This window comes from Poecilia reticulata, linkage group LG23 (assembly GCF_000633615.1).
Source record: "Poecilia reticulata strain Guanapo linkage group LG23, Guppy_female_1.0+MT, whole genome shotgun sequence".
In the NCBI taxonomy this organism is placed as follows: domain Eukaryota; kingdom Metazoa; phylum Chordata; class Actinopteri; order Cyprinodontiformes; family Poeciliidae; genus Poecilia; species Poecilia reticulata.
The window spans coordinates 12,254,552-12,275,822 of record NC_024353.1 but is presented as its reverse complement, the minus strand read 5'-3'; the positions used below and the strand labels follow the sequence as shown (position 1 = coordinate 12,275,822).

At 41.6% G+C, this 21,271-nt stretch overlaps 3 protein-coding genes across 5 annotated transcripts; 2 read left to right on the top strand and 1 right to left on the bottom strand.

Annotated features, from left to right (window-relative positions):
- Nucleotides 1-26: 26 nt before the first annotated feature.
- On the bottom strand, nucleotides 27-9,571 carry LOC103459420 (uncharacterized). 2 transcript variants are annotated; one of them, XM_008400945.1, is made up of 8 exons: nucleotides 9,482-9,571; nucleotides 5,958-6,334; nucleotides 4,498-4,605; nucleotides 4,333-4,389; nucleotides 4,074-4,232; nucleotides 3,704-3,863; nucleotides 3,418-3,518; nucleotides 27-1,531 (listed from the first exon to the last, which is right to left on the bottom strand). In XM_008400945.1, the coding sequence occupies exons 2-8, from the start codon at nucleotides 5,967-5,969 to the stop codon at nucleotides 1,367-1,369; spliced, it is 762 nt and encodes a 253-aa protein (XP_008399167.1). In that variant the 5' UTR covers nucleotides 5,970-6,334; nucleotides 9,482-9,571; the 3' UTR covers nucleotides 27-1,366. The 2 variants fall into 2 exon arrangements, with proteins under 2 accessions (XP_008399167.1, XP_008399168.1); XM_008400946.1 differs by having other exon boundaries at nucleotides 4,519-4,605.
- On the top strand, nucleotides 7,739-13,203 carry asb15b (ankyrin repeat and SOCS box containing 15b). 2 transcript variants are annotated; one of them, XM_017302669.1, is made up of 13 exons: nucleotides 7,739-7,973; nucleotides 8,215-8,323; nucleotides 8,437-8,489; nucleotides 8,783-9,130; nucleotides 9,504-9,610; nucleotides 9,864-10,002; nucleotides 10,128-10,299; nucleotides 10,664-10,824; nucleotides 11,702-11,846; nucleotides 11,921-12,076; nucleotides 12,169-12,271; nucleotides 12,366-12,519; nucleotides 12,598-13,203. In XM_017302669.1, exons 2-13 carry the CDS (start codon nucleotides 8,217-8,219, stop codon nucleotides 12,756-12,758), a joined length of 1,806 nt encoding a protein of 601 aa, XP_017158158.1. In that variant the 5' UTR covers nucleotides 7,739-7,973; nucleotides 8,215-8,216; the 3' UTR covers nucleotides 12,759-13,203. The 2 variants fall into 2 exon arrangements, with proteins under 2 accessions (XP_017158158.1, XP_017158157.1); XM_017302668.1 differs by having other exon boundaries at nucleotides 7,740-7,973; nucleotides 8,783-9,157.
- A 2,079-nt stretch (nucleotides 13,204-15,282) lies between these two features.
- lmod2b (leiomodin 2 (cardiac) b) lies at nucleotides 15,283-21,026 on the top strand. The gene is made up of 6 exons (XM_008400947.1): nucleotides 15,283-15,841; nucleotides 16,386-16,814; nucleotides 17,450-17,710; nucleotides 17,792-17,989; nucleotides 18,687-19,130; nucleotides 19,867-21,026. Exons 1-6 carry the CDS (start codon nucleotides 15,566-15,568, stop codon nucleotides 19,891-19,893), a joined length of 1,635 nt encoding a protein of 544 aa, XP_008399169.1. The 5' UTR covers nucleotides 15,283-15,565; the 3' UTR covers nucleotides 19,894-21,026.
- Nucleotides 21,027-21,271: the final 245 nt, after the last annotated feature.

Below are 21,271 nucleotides of genomic sequence, written 5' to 3'. Positions count from 1 at the left end.
ATTTATATTTTTACATGTGTTGTTTCAACAGTTGGAAAAAGTTTATTAGCGTTTGAAAGACATTCAGAGCATTACAAAATAACTTAATATAAACACACATTTTTGACAATAAAAAAAAAAAATCAAATTCAACAATATGGTACACTGAGAAGATAGTGAAAGTTTTCCTGGGTTTGAACCTCATCCAAAATATTTCGCTATAGAACAAGCCATGTCATTGACCTGTTTTGGAAGTAAATCATTTGAACTGTTATTGAAATGCTGACCAGTCCCTGCAAATCCAACTACATAGCCTGCGGTCTGCGGAGATTCTTAGCCTGTTGATTCATAGAGATCTGTCGACATTGGTCATGTTTGTAACTGGCACTTCCTCCAGCCTACGGCCTGCTCTTTTGTGACGAGAACAATCCCTCCTTATGCTCTTCACTGAGCTCATCCGTTCATCTATTTGTCTGTCTCTATCTCCCTCACTTTCCCTCGCTGGTCCTGTCCTGTCTCTTGCTCCCGGTCTCTGACACATACAGTACAAGAGCACTCACACTCTTGAGAGTCATGCTCTCATGACTGAAACTGATTGACTCTGAAACTGAGGCATTAAAAACCTCCCAGCACACTCGCAGTGGCTGAGGAGCAGCAATAGTTCACTGTGTAACGGCTTCGACGCACAATGACCGGATTCAAAGGCCCTCTGGCCATGGCTATCTGCCATCTGGTCAGATCTTTGATTCATAAAGTCAGACATTTGTTGAACTGCTCAGAGTGTTGTTTGTGACTAGTAGGTCCAAAATTTGTGACGGATAACAGATCACAACAATGTCAACAACAAAAACAAGAGAGGTATCTGTTCTTTTAGGATTTTTTTCACACAACTTTTGTAGGAATGGACTTTTTTTTTTCATAAACTCCTTAAAAGATTTCAAAAGACATCAGTACAAGAGCAGTTTGGAGTTCGTGTTTGATTGTATAGAAATGAAAGGACCATCACTTCGACAACTCACTTCATGAGTGTTGCTCCAATTCAAAACAACAAGGTTCTCTGAACTGTGGAGAATTGTACTGATGTGAAGCCCCAATGATAAGTTCCCAAATGTGACTCAACGCCACCTTGAATGGCTTTAAAGTGGCTTTTAACTTCACAGAACAGAGCAGCTAAAGAGCTGTGATTCACCAGCCAAAACAAGATCATGTTTTTACTTTGGCAGCCAGTTTCGGAGAGGATAACTCTTGTGTCGGACTCAAGAGCTGGGGGAACTTTGCCAGCACATCTTTCCCTTTACACCAGCTCAGCTCTCTCTCCTCCAGTTCCTCTGGCGCTCGACCAGGAAAAGTGACAGACCACACTAATTTTTCTATGCTTTATCACGCTTCATCCACTCTCATGTTCAGAGATTGCCTCCCCCGTTGGCTGGCTGTCATCGGCGTGGGTGAGCGTTTGAAGTGGGATGGAGACAGACACAGTTGGGATCATGTCAGGAGATGCGGTTTGGCCGTTTGAAGTGTTGCACGCTATTAAGTTCCTCCCAGACTTAACCTACAGGGAAAAAAAAAAAAAAGAAGAAATGATTATAAAAGAAACTAACAAACACAAGTAAACACCAGCAGAGCTAGCAGATAATCATAAAAGTGGCCATGACATTACAAAAGGCTCCAAATACTATCTAAATATTTGATGAGCTGCAGTCAAATTTACAAGCCTCGTCTTCTTGGAAATGCTCTCTGAAATGTGGGCAGATAATCTCACAGGATTTGTTAGACTGACCAACGAAGAGATAGAAACACATAAAAATCAATGTGGGAGGAAATTCAGCGTCCAGAATTTCCTCTTAAAGAAAGCTTTTTGTCTTCGAAAACCAAAAAAGGCAATTAACCACTTTTGTGGTCCAGGGTTAAACAGTCTGTAACTTGGACTCCATTTACCCAGAAAGTTGGGAGTCAAATCTGAGAATTATCGCACACTTAACATAATCGTGTTCCAGGTCAAAGGTGCTTGCCGACATTTTGTTCTTTAAAACTGTAGCCACATGGAGACAAAAGAAGGTTGTGTAAAGATGAGGATAATCTTAGTAATTATTGCAGTTCCCACAACCTTTTAATCATAGCTAGTATAAAAATTTTACACACCATCTATCTGCAAAAAACAAAATCTCACTACTATCCTTCCATGTATTTAACTAACTGTCCAAACTGTCTTTTGTTTTCTCATATAGCTGGTGTGTACTTCACTGAGAATTGAATGAAATTACAGTGGACTCCTGCCTATTTGTGGATCAGTGTTCACCAATTCATCGTTTTGCTGATTTTTCTCAGAGTGTTTCTGAAGGATTCTCAAGTACATGTGGATTTATGCTGCTTGCAGGTGGTTTTCTACTCAAAACTTCAGAATTTCTATATATATATATATATATAGAGAGAGAGAGAGAGAGAGAGAGTGAGTGAGAGTATGTACATTAATTAAATAATCAGTCTTAATTGTATCTACAAGGTAAGGATAATGGTCTAAACCTAGATCTGGAAATGACAGCTGAAAATTGCTCAAGTTGGAAAAAAGGGAACGGTTTTGCTAATTGTTGTGAGACTAGTAAAATAGGACAACAGTAATTTTATGTATTCAAACAGTAAAGGAACATGTTAACAGATAAATGTTGTTCAACATAATGCTTCTCTAGGATTTATATGCAAAACAATTTTAATGAGTAAAAACTGGGGCTGCTGGGTGACCTCCAGCTTTCCCGTCCGAATTTTGACTTAACGGCATTTTCTTGTTATATTTCCAACAATGTCGATCACATCAACACTTTGTAGTACCAATATTGGAAGGATATTTTGTTAATGAGCAAACACATTTTTTAAATATTGAAAAGTTTTACCAAAAAATGTTAATATATATCATGATAGTGCTTAATTGCATTTGCTAGCATACATTTGCTAGTATGCTAGCAACTGTTAGCATTTAGCTAGCATTCACTCACAGTCATTTCCCTCCAAAAAGTGGCCAAAATTGTTTGAAAAGCATTTTGAAACAGAAGTGATGAGAGTTATCTTAGTGCAGTTTAAGTAAAAAACAATGACAATATGAGTTAAATCTGAAAATTAAGGCACCAACAGCATCTTAAACATCTTGGTATAGGGTAACATTTCCAACAGTATTCCCTGACTTTGTGAGAAAATGTAAGGCAATAGTTATTCATAAGCTTAATAACATTTAAGAGCTTTCTTGATAAAAACTTTCCAAAGCTCAGTATTTGTTGTGGCGGTTTTAACTTCTAAGCAACCAAAAGGTTTGTTTTCCTTGGTTTTTTTCAGTTCTCATCTCTATTTCCCACTTGTAATTTAATATAACACGAGTTACACTTATTGTCCCCTTCATACTTTTATAATCACAAAGGTTTGCAAGGTGAAATTCCAAGGTCTTCTTACCTGCCAGACTATCAGCACAATACAGGCTGTGAAGGGGATTAGCACTAAAAGCACAGAGCTGCTCTTTAACCATCTGTATTTTCGACTCTTCTCCTGACCTTCTGCAAGAAGAGAATAATTGCAGCTGTAATTGAATATGCTTACACATATGAAATAAGATAGTGGACAAGCATGACATCACACTTTTTGCATGACATTAGATCAATATGTGTTATCTAATTCTGCTCCTCTGTGGTTTCGAGGCATCCGTTTGAATAAAACTGCCAGGCGCAATTAAATGGTGTACCTGCTGTTTGCTGATGATTAAGGCATGGCTGTGGCTTGCAAGAGAAACTTGATGTTCCTTGAGTGGCTGCATGCAAGAGGTCTTGGATGTAGTCAAAGTAAAGTCCGGAGAGCAAGCTCCTTTCTCGATAGTGACACTGGAAGACCTGCATCGCTGTTTCCTGGGGAATCAGTCAACAAACCATCCTGAAATAATTCACTTATGCAATTAAACGTGCAAAACAGTCACATAGTCGTCCTGCGGTGCCTGCCTCAGAGCTGAAGTTGTTTTGCAATGTTCTGTTTTTTTCCTATCTGTAACCTAATAAGTAAAATTTTATGTGCGCACTCAAGAAAAGAGCACATATCGAGTGGAGCTGCCCGTTACCCACCAGCTCTTCGTGGTCAAAGGTGAGGCGTAAACTCTTCAGCATCGTGATGAAGACGTTGATGTCGTCTCTGTTCGACGACATGGCACCAAACATGCTGGCCAGCTTTTCAAGACTTCGCTCCAAAGGATAAATGTTTAAAACCACCCAGCACGTGCCGGCCTGCGATCCAGGTAGACAAACAAATGGCTTTCTTAGTCGATATGAAATCCACCATTCCTTATTCAACTCTCTCTGCATCTCATCGATGTGTTGTACGTACCACCTCTTTGGGAACGTAACTGACAGGAATCTCATAATCGGAGGGGATATTCTGCTTCTGCGGTGGAAATGAAAGGCAGAACAGAGCAGCGTCAGGGTCAGAAACAAAACACAAAATACCACAATCGGATAAATGATGCTGTCAATATGAGGATTATAATCTCACCAATACAGACAGCTTGCTCACATCATCAGTTATTGGCGTTCCAAATTTCCCAGAGCAGAGATGCAAACTTGAAAACAGACCCAAGAGGACACAAGTTGTGCTGATGATCTAAAGCCGAGACAGAAGATATCAAACAATATTTTGGATCTACTTGTTCACCATTAGCATGCTTTTAGATATTTACACACACAAAAAAAGTGAATATGACCTGGCTAAGGGGAATGGTGGTATTTAATATGGCCAATATGGCTCTTTACCAAGGGTGGCATTTCATCAAGGAGTATAAACACATTTTTTCATATTCTCTGACAGTTTTGTGATTTTTTTAAATTTAAATTTCCACTCAGTAGTAAGAGAGCTCTAATGTAAAGAGCTATTGAGGAGAGTTGTTTTTTTGTTTTATTTTTTAAAGAAATTTCATATACATTTGAACTCTGTGGTTCTAAATCTAAAATTTTCTGTAGTTTTATTTTCTGTAGTTTACTTTTAAAACTTTGTACTTAATAAAATCTACCAATGGATACCATCTTTAAAATACAGTTTGAAATGCAGGAAGCCTTTACTCTATTTAAGAAACCACAAAGAGTTTTGTTTGGGATTCTTGGCAATAGAAAGTGTGAAGATGGCATTATTTAAAAGGCTCAAACCAGGACTGAATCATCTTTTTTTTTCTTCTTTTTTTACAGTTTTTTTAATGCTTTTCTTAAAAAAAAAAAAAGTTGAAGGACTGGTCAATTATGCAAACAAAATAAAGCATTATTGTGAAAATATTATATGGATAGCACGCTTTGTAAATCCTCTAAAAGTTTTAAATGCATCTTTAAACAAAAAGGTCAATATTTCAGACTAATTGACATTTTCCTCCATTTTGTTGTTAGTGGACTAAACAGCTTCAGGCAATCAATGCAACAGATGAATTAAGACATAATAATAATAATAATAATTTAAATTCTGTTTTTTAAATTGATTCCCAGAAACAAAAAAAAAAGTTAATTGCAGCTCTAAGTCAAAGCCTCTGGTTTTGGATTAGTGCTTAAAAACTTTTTTTTCCCCTCAAGACATTTATTAGATTTCTTAATCTTTTCGCTTTGCAGCCCCTTTTCTTGCTGCAGCTACAGCACAATGTGGAGCCACGACCATGAAGCCCTCAGAACAGTAAATCATCTTTTAAAGAAACATTCTTTATTATTTGCCATTTTTCACGAATGCATCTTTAAGCTTTCAGTTACAGTAGGAAAATATTAATTGCATTGATTTATCTGCCCCGTTCTTTTAAGAAGGTGTCAGTTTCTGCAAAACTAAAAATACTAAATTTCTGTTTTTGTCGTTTTGAGCCTCAAAAATGAGCAGTAGCTGAAACAGCTGTGAAAGGGAATGAGATTTTTTTTTTTAAACCAAGCATCAGCAGAATGTTAGACAATATGTTAAGAATCATGCAAAAGTTGAAAGAATCGACTTACTTTCTTCCTCATATGGAGCAAGGGTCCAAGGTTTCTCAGATCCGCCTCATAAAATTCAGTCTCTTGCGTCTGCAGAAAGAACTCGGAGCTCTGTGCATGTTTGCATGCGTGTCGATGATGTCCAAATGTGTAGTGAAACCCGAGGATGGGCCAGCAGTCTGCTCTCGCATCAGACAAACTGGTGGGGTCTTTTTTTTCTTTTTCTTTTTTGACGTGGCGGAGAGGCCGCCTACAAGCTGAGTCATTATGTCACGCTCTGACGCCGTCTGAGACTTTTCCATAAACTCCCACGTATCAATTTGGTCATCGGGAGAAGTGGGTGCTTGTTCTCCTTGCGAGAATATTTCACTTGGAATATGTCAGGGTTATTCCCCAAGCTGTTGTTTGTAAAAAAAAAAAAAGAAAAAAAAGAAAAAAAAGTGAGAACAGGACAACAGGGAGTAATTAAAATGTTATTTCTTGCTTTATTTAATCGCGTAGACTTGTTATGTTTTTGTTTATTACATTTTCATCCGCTGGAGAAATTCTGGGCGTCTCGGGCGTGCACGTGCGAACGTTTTGCAACGCAAACCCCAGCTCATGATTCCTCCTGATAAGTGGACCCATGTAAAAGCCATTATCCGTAATTGATTTCCATTACCAAATCAATAGCTGTCACAAGGGAGAGATTCAGGAAATGAGGAAAAGCAAACAATTTAGAAAACCAAACTCTTCATTTCCTGAGGACGGCACACTTTGTCTGCTTGTCGAGGTTTTCTCAGGAGGGCGGTAGTTTCCTCTACACTCCAAAGACTCTAATGCCAGGTGAATTATTCATTCATTCATCTCCATGGTAGACTGGCAGTGTCTCTGCTAATGGATTCAGTCATGGAATATGCTCATTGATATCAGTCAGCAGGAGTGCATAAAGGTTTTTAAGCGTCGCCAGCTGAATCGCTAACTTTTGCTGGAAGTTGGCGCAGCTAGGTGTTGCAGGACGTCAGAAAAGCAGCCCTTAGAAAGACGATAAATGATTTCTACCATTTTCCTAAAACGCCTTCTGTAAATATCGAGGAACTTCTCCAGCAATCTCAATCACTAATCAATTTAACAATGACTTGTAAGTTGACTGAGGTTGTTTAACGTTCATCCATTGCGAAGATGTAATCTTTCCCCTGAATAAAAGACGGCTGGCTTCTAATGTTTGACAAATTAATAATCAGTACTGAAATTTAAGTTTAAGTATGGTTTATCCACCAACTTTCCTTAGAAAAAATGTGACAAACTATATTAGCGAACCCAAAAGAAGACAAAGACTGCTAAGCAGTTCAAGTGTTTCATGACACCCAACTTTTTTTGGGTGAAGTTGAGGGTCTTTGAATGGATATGTGTGGCTGTTGAAGGTTTCCTGAGTGAGATCCAGAGAAAGCTGCAGCAGCAGATTCCAGGAGTTTTCCCATGGCGAGGGAAAACTCCTCCATGGTCCTCTACCATCTACCATCTGTAGATGGTAGAGGACATGTTAGATAAATTCACTTAGAGAGATAACTTCTAATTGCTCAGAAAGGAGTCAGCTCTTACTGTGGAGCTGCTGTGGAGCTGCAGGGGGAAAAGAAAAAAGAAAAAAACACCTACATTGTTGTTAAACTAATCAGCTATATTAGTCTTGCTTGTATGACTTTATTATATTCCGAGCTTAAAAAAAAAAAAAAAAAAGGGAAAGAAAAAGTGAAATCCCCCCCCCGCCCCCCCGCCAACAACAGATCCGTTGTGCTCGGCGTATTAAAGTGTGTGGCTTCGCTGCACAAACTTGTCATGTGGGTTTCATCCACATGTCAGCGAAATGATTAGATTTGAATGTCGGCAGTTTCAGCTGCTGGAGAAGTGAAAGAAATGACAGACAGCACACTCTGAGCTTAGTCATGACGGTTAAAGTAGGCCACTTCTAATAATAACGCAGACCGCCGAGGACCCTGCAAAACAAAAACATGGAGGCAACACACTAGAGACATCAAGGACACTCACTCACACCGACAGGTGAGGGACGGATATCGCTAAAATAGCATAAAGCAAGACTTTGTTTTTATATACGACTGCGTGACACTAACATGTTTGCATTCGACCCTCAATCCTGCATGAGCTGTGGTGATACAGTTACCCTTTAACAAGCTGCATTCCCAAAGCTGGGCAGACGAACGCAAACTACAGGCATACGTGAGCTCAAAATACTTAAGATTTTTACAAACTCTCTTTCTTATCACATTTCCCCGCTATGCAGAAATGGACGACCTTGAGCAGGAAGGCATTAATGAAGAGCTGATTGAGCTTGCCATTCTGGAGAGCATTCAAGATGCCTACAAGCTGCGGTGTTCAGTGCCAGCATACTGGTATGCAAAAAAAAAATTACAAATAAAAGTCAAATCATGCACGAAAAGTCAGGTCTGGGGCCACGCTCTGCCATGAGTGTTTCGGGAAATGTAACCTGCATTTGTTTCACCAGGAAACAGCCAAACAGTGAAAACTTTATGAAGATCATGACGGCGATAGATAAAGGTAAAGTGATACACGCCATGTAGATACGAGTAATAATGTGCAACAAATGGCCCTAGATTTCAGGTTTTGGGAATTTACATTACAAATTCTCATTCTCAACTTTATTGGTCTCTGAACTTTGACTGGGCCAATTCTTACACTTGTGATTTTAGCCTCTCATTAACTTGAGAAGCTTCCCTGTGCCCACTAAAACGGAAGGCCTTCCCTCAGCGCCTCCTCTATTCCGGTCACAATCTGCACCCCATGATATATTAATCTGATATTTAACACTCTTTAATACTGTATCTCTGCAGGCGATGTAGCTGCACTGCAGGAACTGTCGTGCTGCGCGTCTGCCTTCAGAGAGAGCGACAGCAGGGGCTGGCTTCCTCTGCATGCAGCAGCTGCTCTACCAAAGACAGAAATGCTGCATGTGGTGCTGCAGGGTAACAAGAGCATCGAGGGATTCAGCCCAGCGTTAGATCCTCATCATCCAAACTGTATTTATTTGTCACCCCTTGCAGCGATGGCATCCATGGACGCGACGCTAGAAGAGCGGACGAAGGACGGGGACACGGCGCTGACCCTGGCAGCAGAAGCCAACCAGGTGGAAAACATGAAGCTGCTGCTGCGGCACGGAGCCTCGCCGCACAACACAAACGGCAGGAATGAATCTCCTCTGCTCCTCGGTAGCACAATCACACCGCTAGCCAGAAAAGGCGCACACTCGCCTCACAGGTGGCCTGGCATGTTGAGCCAGTGGGGTGGAACCGATAAGCCAAATTGTATCACTCCAACCAATATTTACTGCAGACAAACTCACTGCTCACACGCCACAGCATAACCACAACCTTCAAACTGTTCCTTTTAGGTGTCAAATATGCCAACAGTATTTATTTGTTAAGGATGGCGTGTCATTTACAGCCACCAAAGTTCATCGTTGTCATTAATTCACTGCGTTTTTAGCAGTTTTGTGAAAAAAGAGACCCCTCGCCAAGACGCTTCTTACTCACGTCTGCTTTCCACGTGTTGCAGCGGTGAGACAGAGCTCGTATGACGGCGTTCATTCCCTCATCATGGGCGGGGCCTTTGTGGAGCAGGTGTGTCTCACAAAGTGGACGGCGACTCATGAGGCTGCGAAGGTGGGAGGGTGTTTTAAAGCTGCCACCCAAACCTTCTTGTAAAGTAAATCAAACTCAATTTGGGTGTAGTTTATCACGTATAAGACATCAAATCAAGATTGTTTCTTTTTTTTTTTCATTAGCTTAGCTATGAAGTTGTAAAACACTTTATTCAAGATAAAATCTACCCTTGTAAATAAAAAAAAAAAAAATAAAAAAAGAAAGAAAAAAGTTTCTATGCCTATGATAACATCACATCTCGTTTTTTTTTCAGGTGGGTTGTCCAGCTATTCTGATGCTGCTGCTTCGCCACGGAGCCCAGGTTACCGTCAGAGACGGTCACGGCGTGACCGCTATGGGAATTGCAGCGGAGCACGGTCGGACTGAAGCCCTAGAAATACTTATACAGCACGGTAAAACATTAAAACACAACCATTTATCTATTTACTCGTCCCTTTTTTGGCCGCCTGTAATCTGACCCTACCTAATTTCCCCCAACTAATCCCTCTGTTTTTGTACTTCCTCGGCCCTCCACTAGGGGGGGATGTGAACGCCCGAGCCAGCAATGGGGACACGGTCCTGTATGACGCGTCTGGGTCAGGAAACCTGGACAGTGTCATGGTCCTTCTGCAGCACGGAGCCAACCCAAACGTGGCCAGCTACGCCTGTCAGCTGCCCATCCACAGGGCCGCGTATGAAGGACACACGCTGTGAGTCGCGGCCCGGTCGTTTGACAAAACATGAAGCGTCATTCTGATGCCTTAGAAGTGGAATTATTCTCGGCTCGTAACAGTTCAGCAGCAGATTCTCGGAATAAAGAAATTGCTCTGCATTAAACATAATCACTTACCCCATTTGTTTGCATCACAACAAGCAAACAATGGAGTGAAAGTTCTGCACAACAGAGTTCCCCACAAAGAGTTCTTTGTTTATCACTGTTTCTCGGCTCAGTTCCTAAAAAACACTGCAACTCAAAACCACAGATTAATGACCGCTCCCTCTGTCCTGTTTGGTGTTTTTCACTCTGTTGATTCCTCTTTTTTTTCTGCCTTCTTTTTTCCCCCTCTTCTGCAGAGTCCTAAGAACTCTGATCCCTGTCACCACAAAGAGAGCGATCCGTCTCTCAGGCCAGAGCCCGGTCCACTCTGCTGCTGATGGGGGACAGACTGAATGTCTCCAGCTCCTCATCCAGAATGGTTTTGACATCAACACACAGCTAGATAAACACATCTCCGGTAGGAGCGACCGTATAAGTGTGTGCGTTTGCGCCACAAACTTTTACCAAGACGTTGTTGCTTGAGAATTCATACATCTGGCCTTTTTCCATCCATCCATAAAAAAAATAAAAAAAATCTTTTAAAGTGCGTTTCATTTTTCACACCTTTCACAATTACGCAACTGCCTTGTGTCGGCCTATATCACATAAAACCCCAAAAATAAAATCCATTAAAGTTTGAGCTGCTTACATGAAATGGAAAAAAGTTGCTGTCACTAACATGAGAGTTAATCAGGTGCACCTCAAACGTGTGAAATCTGTTTCTGAAAGTAATACTCCAATAATCTGCTCAAAAGTGTTTTTCATATAGGCCTATATGCCTATGAATAAGTTTGCATAGCAAACAAATGCAACAACCTGTTTTTCAATATCAGTTTTGCTTACAAACTGAAAGATTTTAGATTCTGTTAATGGATTTAATGACTTAACTTACACAATCAGTGAAGGGCTCACTCACAGCATTTTCTGATAACACAGCCATTTGCAGAAATGGGAGCGCCTCAGGATAAGAATGAATGCTGGTCAGAAATACTTTGATTTTCAGTTTTTTGTGCTCATTCTCCGCTGGGTTCACCACAAGTAACGCTTTTAAATCTTTGGGTTGTGTGCCGGTTTCTTGAGTCTTCATGCTACTGCTCTAAAACGGTTTCTTCCTCCCACCTTACATCGCGAATCGCCACCTGAAGAACTAAAATTTTAACTTTACAACCTTTTCAACCTATAGTGTTTAATGCATGCAATCACATGTACCAAAAAAAAAAATTCAACTTACACTCACAATTTAGATTTTGATCTACTTCCTGGAACTAACTCGCTGACCTTTTTCAATCTCACAGAGAACTACGGCGACCTGAGGAAGACTCCTCTGTACTTTGCCGTCTCCAATGGTGACGTGACCTGTGCTGAGATCCTGCTGGAAGCTGGAGCGAGAACAGACCTGGATCCTCTGCGATGCATCTTGGTTGCCATTCGGGCAGAGAGGTTTGCAGGAGGCATGTTTTGTCTGACGTACAATTAACGCAGATTGCCCTGAAAAACCGATCCGCCTTGTCTAGGTATGAGTTGGTGAAGCTGCTGCTGTCCTACGGAGCCGAGGTGAACTGTTATTTCAGAGTGATCAACAACACCGTGTTCCCAACTGCCCTCTACTACTGCCTCAGAGACCACGACATGCTGCGATTGCTGCTCAACAGCGGCTATCAGGCTCACAAGCACGTCGTACACCCACTGATCATCAAAACTCAATTTAAACCTAATTTTGAATGACGATGTTTACATTTTTAAATATTTTCCCTTCCTGCAGATGCTTTGAGTGCTTCCATAATAAAAGCGAAGACTTGGACAGCACCTGGACTGACCTCCACAATCAGGCCTACAAGATTTACTGTCAGCCGAATGTCATTCCAGTGAGAACTGACACGCATGCATTCTTTCCTCCTCTTGCTGTAGTGGAGAGAGTACGAGTTAACGCTAAAGGAAACTCCTGATCTCTTTTTTTAGTTTTGCGAGTTCGTTTCCGTGTCGTGGCTCGCCCATCTGGCAGGCAGCGTCGTAAGGATCCTTCTCGACTACGTCAGCCACATCAGCATCTGCTCCAACCTGAAGCGCATCCTGGAGAGGACTCCTGAGTGGGAGGAGATTTCCGCCGTGCTGGGTAAGACCGTAAACACGACGTGACGTTGATTCGATTTCCTGGTTAACTGAAGACTAATTGACTCCGTCTCCGCTCCAGGAGAACCTCGCCCCCTGCAGCACTTGTGCCGACTCGTGATCAGGGGCAGAATGAACGTCAGGACGCTGAACGACCCGGAGGCCATGGATGCTGCCCCTTTTCCTCCCAGACTAATCGGCTACCTGACCTACAGGGCGGACGACCCGTATGGGGGACTCTAGTGACAACAAGATCCGATCTGCAGCAACAAGCTAGGAATTTTGTAAATGTGTGCATTTTGTGCAGTTTTTTTTTTTGTCAAACCTCTACAGTTTTTACCTAAATCTCCACTTTCCTGTATTTATACTGTTTATAACATTGTTGTAAAAGTTGCTGAAGTAGAAGCGGGATGGATGAAAAATGCATGCATGAGAAATAAAATAAGTGATGTCTGGTAATTCTGATAATCACGTATCAGTAATCAGTTGACTGCAAAGCTATTAGCCAGAGAATACAGTGAAGTAGATGAAATAAACTGCAGAAAAGTGCAACAGAATTTGAGACAAATTTGCAGAACCTATGCGAATGCATTGTAATGCCAGTGAAGCTGTTATGGAGCACATTTCTTTTATTCTCACTACATACCCGAATGTATAAGAAAGTAAAAGTATTGTTTTACACAACCAATATTTTCCTTTCTTTTGCTCACACAGTAAATAAAAATATATATACTTTATTAAAAGTTCAACAATCAGCCCTCCTATTTCAAATGTTCCTCAAACCATCCAGTTCAGGAAAAGTTCTTTGAATATGACCCTTTGGTGCCAAAAAAACCCCCAAACATCAAGTTTTTGACCCAATTAGCCAAAGAAATGTCTGCAAATGGTTTTCTATAAACAAATAATACAAAATCTGAAGATTAAGGTGTTGATCTATATTTTAAAAACTTACAACTGGAGCACAAAAAGAACAGAATGGAACTCTGAAGAGGAGCAGCAGGCGGTAGGGCGGGGCAACCAAAAGATCCAGTAAGAAACAACGAGAACCAAAGAGCTTGTGTTCCGCGGCAGAGGAGGAAATGAAGAACCAATCAGAAGCAAACGGAGAACAGTAGAGGAAAAGTACAGGCAGAGGTGAGAAAAAGCAAACTGGAAAGCTGAGGGAAGGTGAACAATCACTGGGGCTGATGGAAGCTGCAAATAATGGAATAACACTAATGAAGAAGAATAATATCCATTAGAACTGTCAGAACTTTTTGGTTGCATGTATCTCCAAATAATAACTTAGATAATTACTCTTTTAATCTAGAAGTACTCAAACAATAACAGAAACAATCGTGGTTTGGATAACCCTGATGCATTAGCCAGAAATACTACTGGATGCTCCGGACGCTTCGGCCACCTTAACCCTTCAGTTCTCAGGTTTCCTGCACAGAGAGCAAACCTGAAGAGGAATCCAGAACCAGCTGGTTCCAGTGGTTCACAAGAACCTCAGAAATGGTTTTGTAATCATTTAACAAATGTCAGAAACTTGGCTCCTCGTCTCCTTGTTGAATTTTTCTAGACCAGGTGATTAATGTGTTGCTTTCTGAGAACTTTTAACCCTTTTTATGTTGTCAAACAAATTATGTTTAAATTCCATCCATTCCTCCATCCATTTTCTTTACACCCTTGTCCCTTAGTGGGGTCGGGAGGGTTACTGGTGCCCATCTCCAGCTAACGTTCCGGGCGAGGTGACCTGTCCAGGGTACACCCTGGACAGGTCGCCAGTCTGTTGCAGGGCAACACAGAGACACACAGGACAAACAACCCTGCACACACACTCACACCTAGGGACAATTTGGAGAGGCCAATTAACCTGACAGTCATGTATTTGGACTGTGGGAGGAAACCGGAGTACCTGGAGAAAACCCACGCATGCACAGGGAGAACATGCAAACTCCATGCAGAAAGACCGGGGCCAGGAATTGAACACAGAACCTTCTTGCTGCAAGGTGGCAACAACTCTACCAACTGCGCCACTGTGCTGCCCCTATGTTTAGATTATTATTTTTTTTTTATTATTATTTATTTTTCTGGTTTGACTAGTGAGACTGAACCAAAAAATGTGACTGATCACAGTTAACTCATGATTGAACAAGCAGAGTACTTAGTTTTTCCAAATAGTATCTGGTTGGTTTGGTTAGTTTGTTTGAAACCTCCATTTAATATTTCATTTTTCTTTTTTTAATCTTTGAAATAAAAAAAATGTGTTCAATTATCCTAAACATGACAAAAAAAAAGCTAAACCAAAAGAATTCTGTAAGGGGGCAAACACTTTTTCACATCGACATAATACTACAGGATGAAGAGTATTTGCCTTTTGAACATGTTATTGTTGTATGCTCACGGTTGCTAATAATGCTCAGTGTTTAACATGTATACTTTTGAACGGTGACTCCCAAATCAAGCAAAATTAAATATTTAATCTTTTTAAGGAGTCATTCGCCAAAACGCGCCGGATTAATTAAACATTTCTCCTTTTCGTTCTGCTTCTTCGATGAAGCTCAGTCTTTTTTTGGCCGTGAACAAAGCCGCTCAGGTCCCAGTGACTGACTGCTACAATGACAGGCCACGGAGCCTCTGACCTCACAGGCTTTTTGTAGCTCTGCCTATCTGGGTAGCGACTCCCAAAAAAAGACGCTGCATCATGGGGCCTACTCGCCGGTACGTTCCCTCTTAAAGCCTAAACAGCAGCTGGCGAGATTAGAAAAGGAGAGGACACGGACACACACACACATGAACACACACCCTTACATAAAGTCGGTCGGCCAGGAGGAATCCAGTTCAGACTGGAGCAGGAGGGAAACGTTTTGACTGGTCGCATTGTAACGGCATGATTCGACTGAGTTTTTAATCTAACTTTGCGGAGATCTTTATAGATCTCAAGGCCTTTTGGTGGACCTTAAGTTTTAATTGACTTTCTTTATCAAAACTCCTTCAGTTTGGGAGCCCAGTTAACACTCTGACAGTTTAATAACTTACAGGTCAGTGCTTCTCAGGCTTTGGCCATGAGTTTTTTCGGGTATCGCCGAGAGCTGAGTAAGTACGAGGACGTCGACGAGGACGAGCTCTTGGCGTCGCTCAGCCCGGAGGAGTTGGCCGAGTTGGAGAAGGAGCTGGTCGACATCGACCCTGACGCCAACGTGCCCATCGGACTCAGACAGAGAGACCAGACAGACAAAACCCCAACGGGTACTTTCAGCAGAGAGGCCCTCATAAAGTACTGGGAGAACGAGACCCGTAAACTTTTGGAAAACGAGATAGCAGGAGGGAGCCCCAAACTGGTAAGAAGAAGAAATGTGCAGAAAAGTGATCAACCACCTTAGAGATTTGCTTGATTTGGACTATTTGGTCATCATTCCAGGGCTGACTTCTGCTGAAATGCCATTCAGGAATGAAGAAGCGAACACTAGCCTGAGAAATGAAATTACAGTTTGCAGAGTCAACATTTTGTGAAAATATAAAAGGGACATTTCAGTATATCAGCCAGGAGGTTAAGGTTTTTTTGTTTTTTATTGCAAATCTTCCAAATCAGGGGTTGGCAACTTTTTAAAAATCTATTTTTTTTCCGCATTACTTATTTATCTATTACATGTTTTACTACACAAATATCAACATCCCATAAAATTTAATTAAACCATCCTATTGTAACCGGTTCTGTCAGCACAGTCCTCATACATTCACATCAGTCAAGCTTGTGAAAAAATACCAAAACACTGAGTACAGTGCTAAAATTGGGAGTTGCAACCATTTTTTCCCTCTGTACTATAAGAGCTGTGCTTGTTGAACCTAAAGATCGTCCATATTCATGATGTTCTCAAAACACAGGATGACGAACAAGAAGACGAGTGTCTGACAGAAGAAAGCAGTGAAGAGGAGGAAGAAAAAAATGACGAGAGCGAAAAGGAAAGCAAAAGGTCAGAAAATTCAAAGGGGGAAGATCACAAAGAGGAAGACAGTGAAGAAGAAGAGGAAGAAAGTGAGGAAGAGGAGCCTGTAACAGAAGAAGATGACGATGACGCTGAAACGGATGAAGACAAACAAGACAATGTAGCAAAACCTGAACCCTTGAGAGACTCAGTGGATGCAGTCAGACCGACACTATTGAGGCCTCAAAAGGCGGAGCCTATGAGGCCTCCAGTGGACCTAAACGCCAGTAGAAACCCTACAGTTGTTGATGACGCGTTGCAACGAGCTCATAACGACGACTCCGAACTCACTGAGGTGAATCTGAACAACATTGACGACATCACACAGGTAACAACGTGTTTTATTTATCTAGTTTTTCCTCATTTGAGGGAATCAGCCTTTCCATGCAAATGTTTCGAAACATTCCTAATTCCCATTTTCTTTGTTTCTATGGAGATAGAAACTTTATCATATAACACAAAACTTTTTTTAATTCATTCAAAGTGTTGTTTTGAGTTCCAACTAATAAAACAGACAATCACAGGGCATCTTGTAGCTGAAAGATGACTAATTTATTTTAGTTCTTTAGAAATACAATTGTTTAAAAATACTAGTTTCACATCTTAAAACTCAGTTATCCCTGGCAATGTGAAATAACAGACAAGCAAGTATTTATCATGAATGAAAAACATATTTTTTTTCTGTCTTCATTGCATGATTTCTTGTCATAAGTTTCAATCTAATAAGCCCAGACTGAAGTCGGATCAAAACATATATTCATAAACCATTTCAGTTTGGAAGGGAGAGTTTTTCGGCTCCTATCATTCATCTTTTAAAGTCGATGGGTTGGCCAAACAGTAACAAAGAGAATCAGACACTAAACTTTCACTCTTTGAATTGCTGAGCAACCTCAAAGGTAACAGTGGGTTACCTTTGAGGGTTACCTGTTTGGGTTACCTGTTTCTTCCTAATCCCTTTTGCAGGAAACTCTAATTCGATTTGCTGAAGCACTAAGAGCCAACACCCACGTGCGAGTCTTCAGTCTTGCGAACACGCGGGCTGACGACCACGTCGCTCTGGCCATCGCTAAGATGTTGAAGGAGAACGCGTCCATCACCAGCCTGAACATCGAGTCCAACTACGTGAGCGGGAAGGGAGTGATGGCGTTGGTCCAAGCACTTCCAGGCAACAACACCTTGACCGAGCTCCGCTTTCACAACCAGAGGCACATGTGTGGAGGACAGGTTGGTTTCGGTCCAAGTCAGCGGAAACCCCCCCTGGTTACCGTTACAGTCGATGTGAATCGTTGCAATGACTTGCTGCAGGTGGAGATGGAGATGGTGAAGATCCTGAGGGAAAACCACACTTTGATCAAGCTCGGTTACCAGTTCAACCTGCCCGGTCCCAGGATGAGCATGACTGGGATACTGACCAGGAACCAGGACCGTCAGAGGCAGAGACGGCTGCAGGAGCAACGGCAGCAGCAGCAAGACGGAGCTGTAAACCCAAGAACCTCTGCGCTGGTAATCACTTCGCTTCAAACTGTTCAAATAACTTGAATAGTTTGATTCATTAAACATTTCGACTCCATTTCAGCCAATTACTTACAACACAATCAGCTCTAACTGGTTCATTCGGTTCAATTCACTAACAATAACATCTGGAGTAGTTGTCTAGATTAGTAGATTATCGCATCAGATTAAAGTCGAGTTTGACCACATGTCCATCAGTGTCTCTCTCTGAAACTTTTCTGCTCGACTTAAACCTGTGAGAAAAGTTTGGAAAAGAGGAATATAGCTAAAGTGGTGTGCTATGGAGGGAAACCCTTTTTGACACATTAGATTCAGAAAATCCAAATGTCCTCTCTGGACTGTTTCTTTGGAAGTGAAGTTTGCACCGCTTCATTTCTTAGCTCACAAACAGCTGTTCAAACCGGTCCGAGGGTTCACTGGAAAGGATTTTATCTGGCCCAGGTTGTTGGAAATTTCCCCCCGATTGGATAACCCCAAAGCCACATTGGACTCAATTCACTTAAGGTAAATTGCGTCATAAATGTTTTGACCAAAGCCTTTTCTAAAGTCTCAATTAGAGGACTGAAATTTGTCCAAAACATCGGATACCATAGGGTGTGTGTCGCTGCCTTTAATAAGATGTACCTCACATAAACTGGTTTCCATCTTCAATTCTGTTTTCACTATGTGTGCATTTTCTTTTCTCAAGAGAGGAACACCCAGTTCGTCGCCCTACTCTTCGCCCAGAGCCTCACCTTGGTCCTCACCCAAACTAACGGCTAAAAAACAGACTCCGCTGCCTCCTCCTCCTCCACCTCCGCCCCCACCTCCTCCGCCGCCTCCTCCTCCGCTTCTCCCGCCGCAACAGGAGAAGAAGAGGCCCACGCGGATGATCGCGGAGGTCATCAAGGCCCATGAGGCGGGCAGCAAGAAGGTCACCAAAGCCAAAGGGAAGAAGGGCAAAAAGAGCAAGGCGAAAGAGACGAAGGGGGAGACAGGCTGCATTCTGAAGGAGCTCAAGAACGCCCTGAGGCCCGTGTCGGCCGAGAGGAGGGCGGAGGAGGGCGGCAGCAGGCCATCCACGCCGATGAGGTCCGCCCACGATCAGCTAATGGAGTCCATCCGCAGCAGCAGCCTCAGGAACCTCAAACGGGTGAGAGGCAGAAGGGGAATCATGATAAATGACACTGCTTCCCCATTTGGGGGTGGGGGGGGGATTCGGTTGAGAAAAACAGAAGCGGACAAACTCTCCAAAAGGCAAACTGCACAAGCAGGGAGTTTAATTTAGACGAGGATGACACAGAGTCAGCGGTGTGTGAGTCATCCTGGTGGCTGATGTGGTATGATCTGTCTCTGGACAGCAGTAGGTAGGCAAAAGAGGCTGTTTGCCACCAGCGTGCTCTGGTATGAGCACATCGCTTTCACATTTACAGACAGTGTAGGACAGAGAACACTGACAAAGATAAAGTCAGTCAGCCTGCTTTTTTTTTTTCTTTTTTTTTTCCCTGAAGTGGATGATAAGCTGGCGTCCATAATAGAGGAATGGAAAACATAGATGGCAGGACAAATAATGAAACTAAAAGCCCGTATTATTCAGAGTTTCCCCTATTTTCATCTACCTAGTAAGTGGAGATTTGAGTGTTGGCTTGTTACATTGTTGTGGAAAATCATCTGTGCCCTCAGATAATGGGGTCTCTGGCTGTAGCTGGCAGATTCCATCCACTCAGCGCCGGTATTTATAGAAACTGTTCTGTGGCGCTTCGATAACAACGGGCTCGACGCTTCGTCGCATTAGCATGCCTGAAAACAGTCCAGGCTGCTGCTGTTTGACCCTTTTTGCTGCTCTTTGTCTCATTTTTGTCCTCTTAACACAATCCGTGATTTTCCAGGTGGAAGTTCCACATCATCTACGATAAGGAACGAAGAGATTGGCCCTGCGAGATAATGGCGGCGACAATGACGACGGCGATGGAGACAAATTGGATTTCTTACTCTGTGAAAACGGGAAGGTGTACTGGAAATTTGCACTCAAAATTCTGAACTATATTTTGATATTTAAAGATACAGTCCCCCCATCCCCTTTTGCTAAAATTAATTCCTAATTGTGTCAGATCATCAAACAAATTTTAAGATCAAACACAAGTATCCTGAGTAAATACAGAATGCAGTTTCCAAATGCAGATTTTAACACCTATTAGCAAACTTCAGTTTGTTAGAAGAATTACCTATCTCTAAGAGTCTAAGAGCCTATGGCCTCCACGTCACCAGGGGGCACCCAAGAGCAATAAACTAGCATGATAGGAAAAAATATATTTAAAAATAACATTGAATAATGCAAACTTGTAGATAATAATGATTAATCTCTTCCTGTTGGCTGCTGCCACTTTTGGGAAATATAGGACATTAAATTTAGTATTTATCAGTTGATGTTACTTTCAAAATAATTAAAATAAAAAGTCACATTTAAATACCACTCTCTGCATTTTAAAACCCAAATGTTTTTTTTGTTTTTTTTTTTTAAATTTGTTACTCCTGTAAGTTTGATAGCAATAGTCATAATAGTACTGGTATATTGTACGTTAATAACAAATGATGCTAATGATAGCAGGTATTTTACACACATAGAGTAGTTTAGGGATTATAAATCATCTGGTGTTGACATGCTGGTATGGGGCCCCCCAGAAAAAGCTGCTTAGGGCTCCAAAAAGGCTTGGACCGGCCCTGGTGATGAGTAAATTTTAACTTTTTTGAAGGTGTTTTTACCCTCAATCAATTTTATTCCAGTTTTGAAAGCAGCATTTTGTATCTACTCCGGCTATTTTAGTCTGATGATCTTAATCATTAAAGTGTGACAAAAAAAAAAAAAAAAAAGCAAAATGTCTTGCTTTAGCTTTCACTCACAGTAGAAAGTGACATGAGTTTTCTTATTCTTGTTTACTGACATTTTCTAAATGTCTATTTTCATGTAAGACTGTAAATATGATGTGTGTGTATTATTTTTGGTTGAAATATGTGTTCGTTTCTAAATATATCCATTTACTTACCTGCAGCAGTCGTGTTGCTCGTGTCTTCTTTGGTTACTGGGTGAGTTTTATTCAAGGCGGGGAAAAGGGGGGACAAGCTGTGACAAAGACGTATAGGAAGAAGCGCACACAGGCGGATTATTTTTTTATTTTTTATTTTTATTTTTTCAGTCTGAGTGAGTCAGCCTGCTGGTGAGGAGCCGCTGATGCACACAACCTCTCATAGACGTCGACAACACACCCACTCGTGTTTTTTGCGCACTTTCTCTGA

Bases quoted from the DNA above. Each gene is read 5' to 3' on its own strand.
- LOC103459420 (XM_008400945.1), bottom strand. The intron at 4,390-4,497 runs GTGAGATTATAA...TTTCCACCGCAG, and splicing joins TGAGCAAGCTGTCTGTATTG to AAGCAGAATATCCCCTCCGA. The intron at 1,532-3,417 runs GTAAGAAGACCT...TTTTCCCTGTAG, and splicing joins TTGTGCTGATAGTCTGGCAG to GTTAAGTCTGGGAGGAACTT.
- asb15b (XM_017302668.1), top strand. From the start codon at position 8,217: ATGGACGACCTTGAGCAGGAAGGCATTAATGAAGAGCTGATTGAGCTT. The intron at 11,847-11,920 runs GTTTGCAGGAGG...CGCCTTGTCTAG, and splicing joins GTTGCCATTCGGGCAGAGAG to GTATGAGTTGGTGAAGCTGC. The intron at 12,077-12,168 runs GCACGTCGTACA...CCCTTCCTGCAG, and splicing joins AGCGGCTATCAGGCTCACAA to ATGCTTTGAGTGCTTCCATA.
- lmod2b (XM_008400947.1), top strand. From the start codon at position 15,566: ATGAGTTTTTTCGGGTATCGCCGAGAGCTGAGTAAGTACGAGGACGTC. The intron at 16,815-17,449 runs GTAACAACGTGT...TCCCTTTTGCAG, and splicing joins ACATTGACGACATCACACAG to GAAACTCTAATTCGATTTGC. The intron at 17,990-18,686 runs GTAATCACTTCG...TCTTTTCTCAAG, and splicing joins ACCCAAGAACCTCTGCGCTG to AGAGGAACACCCAGTTCGTC.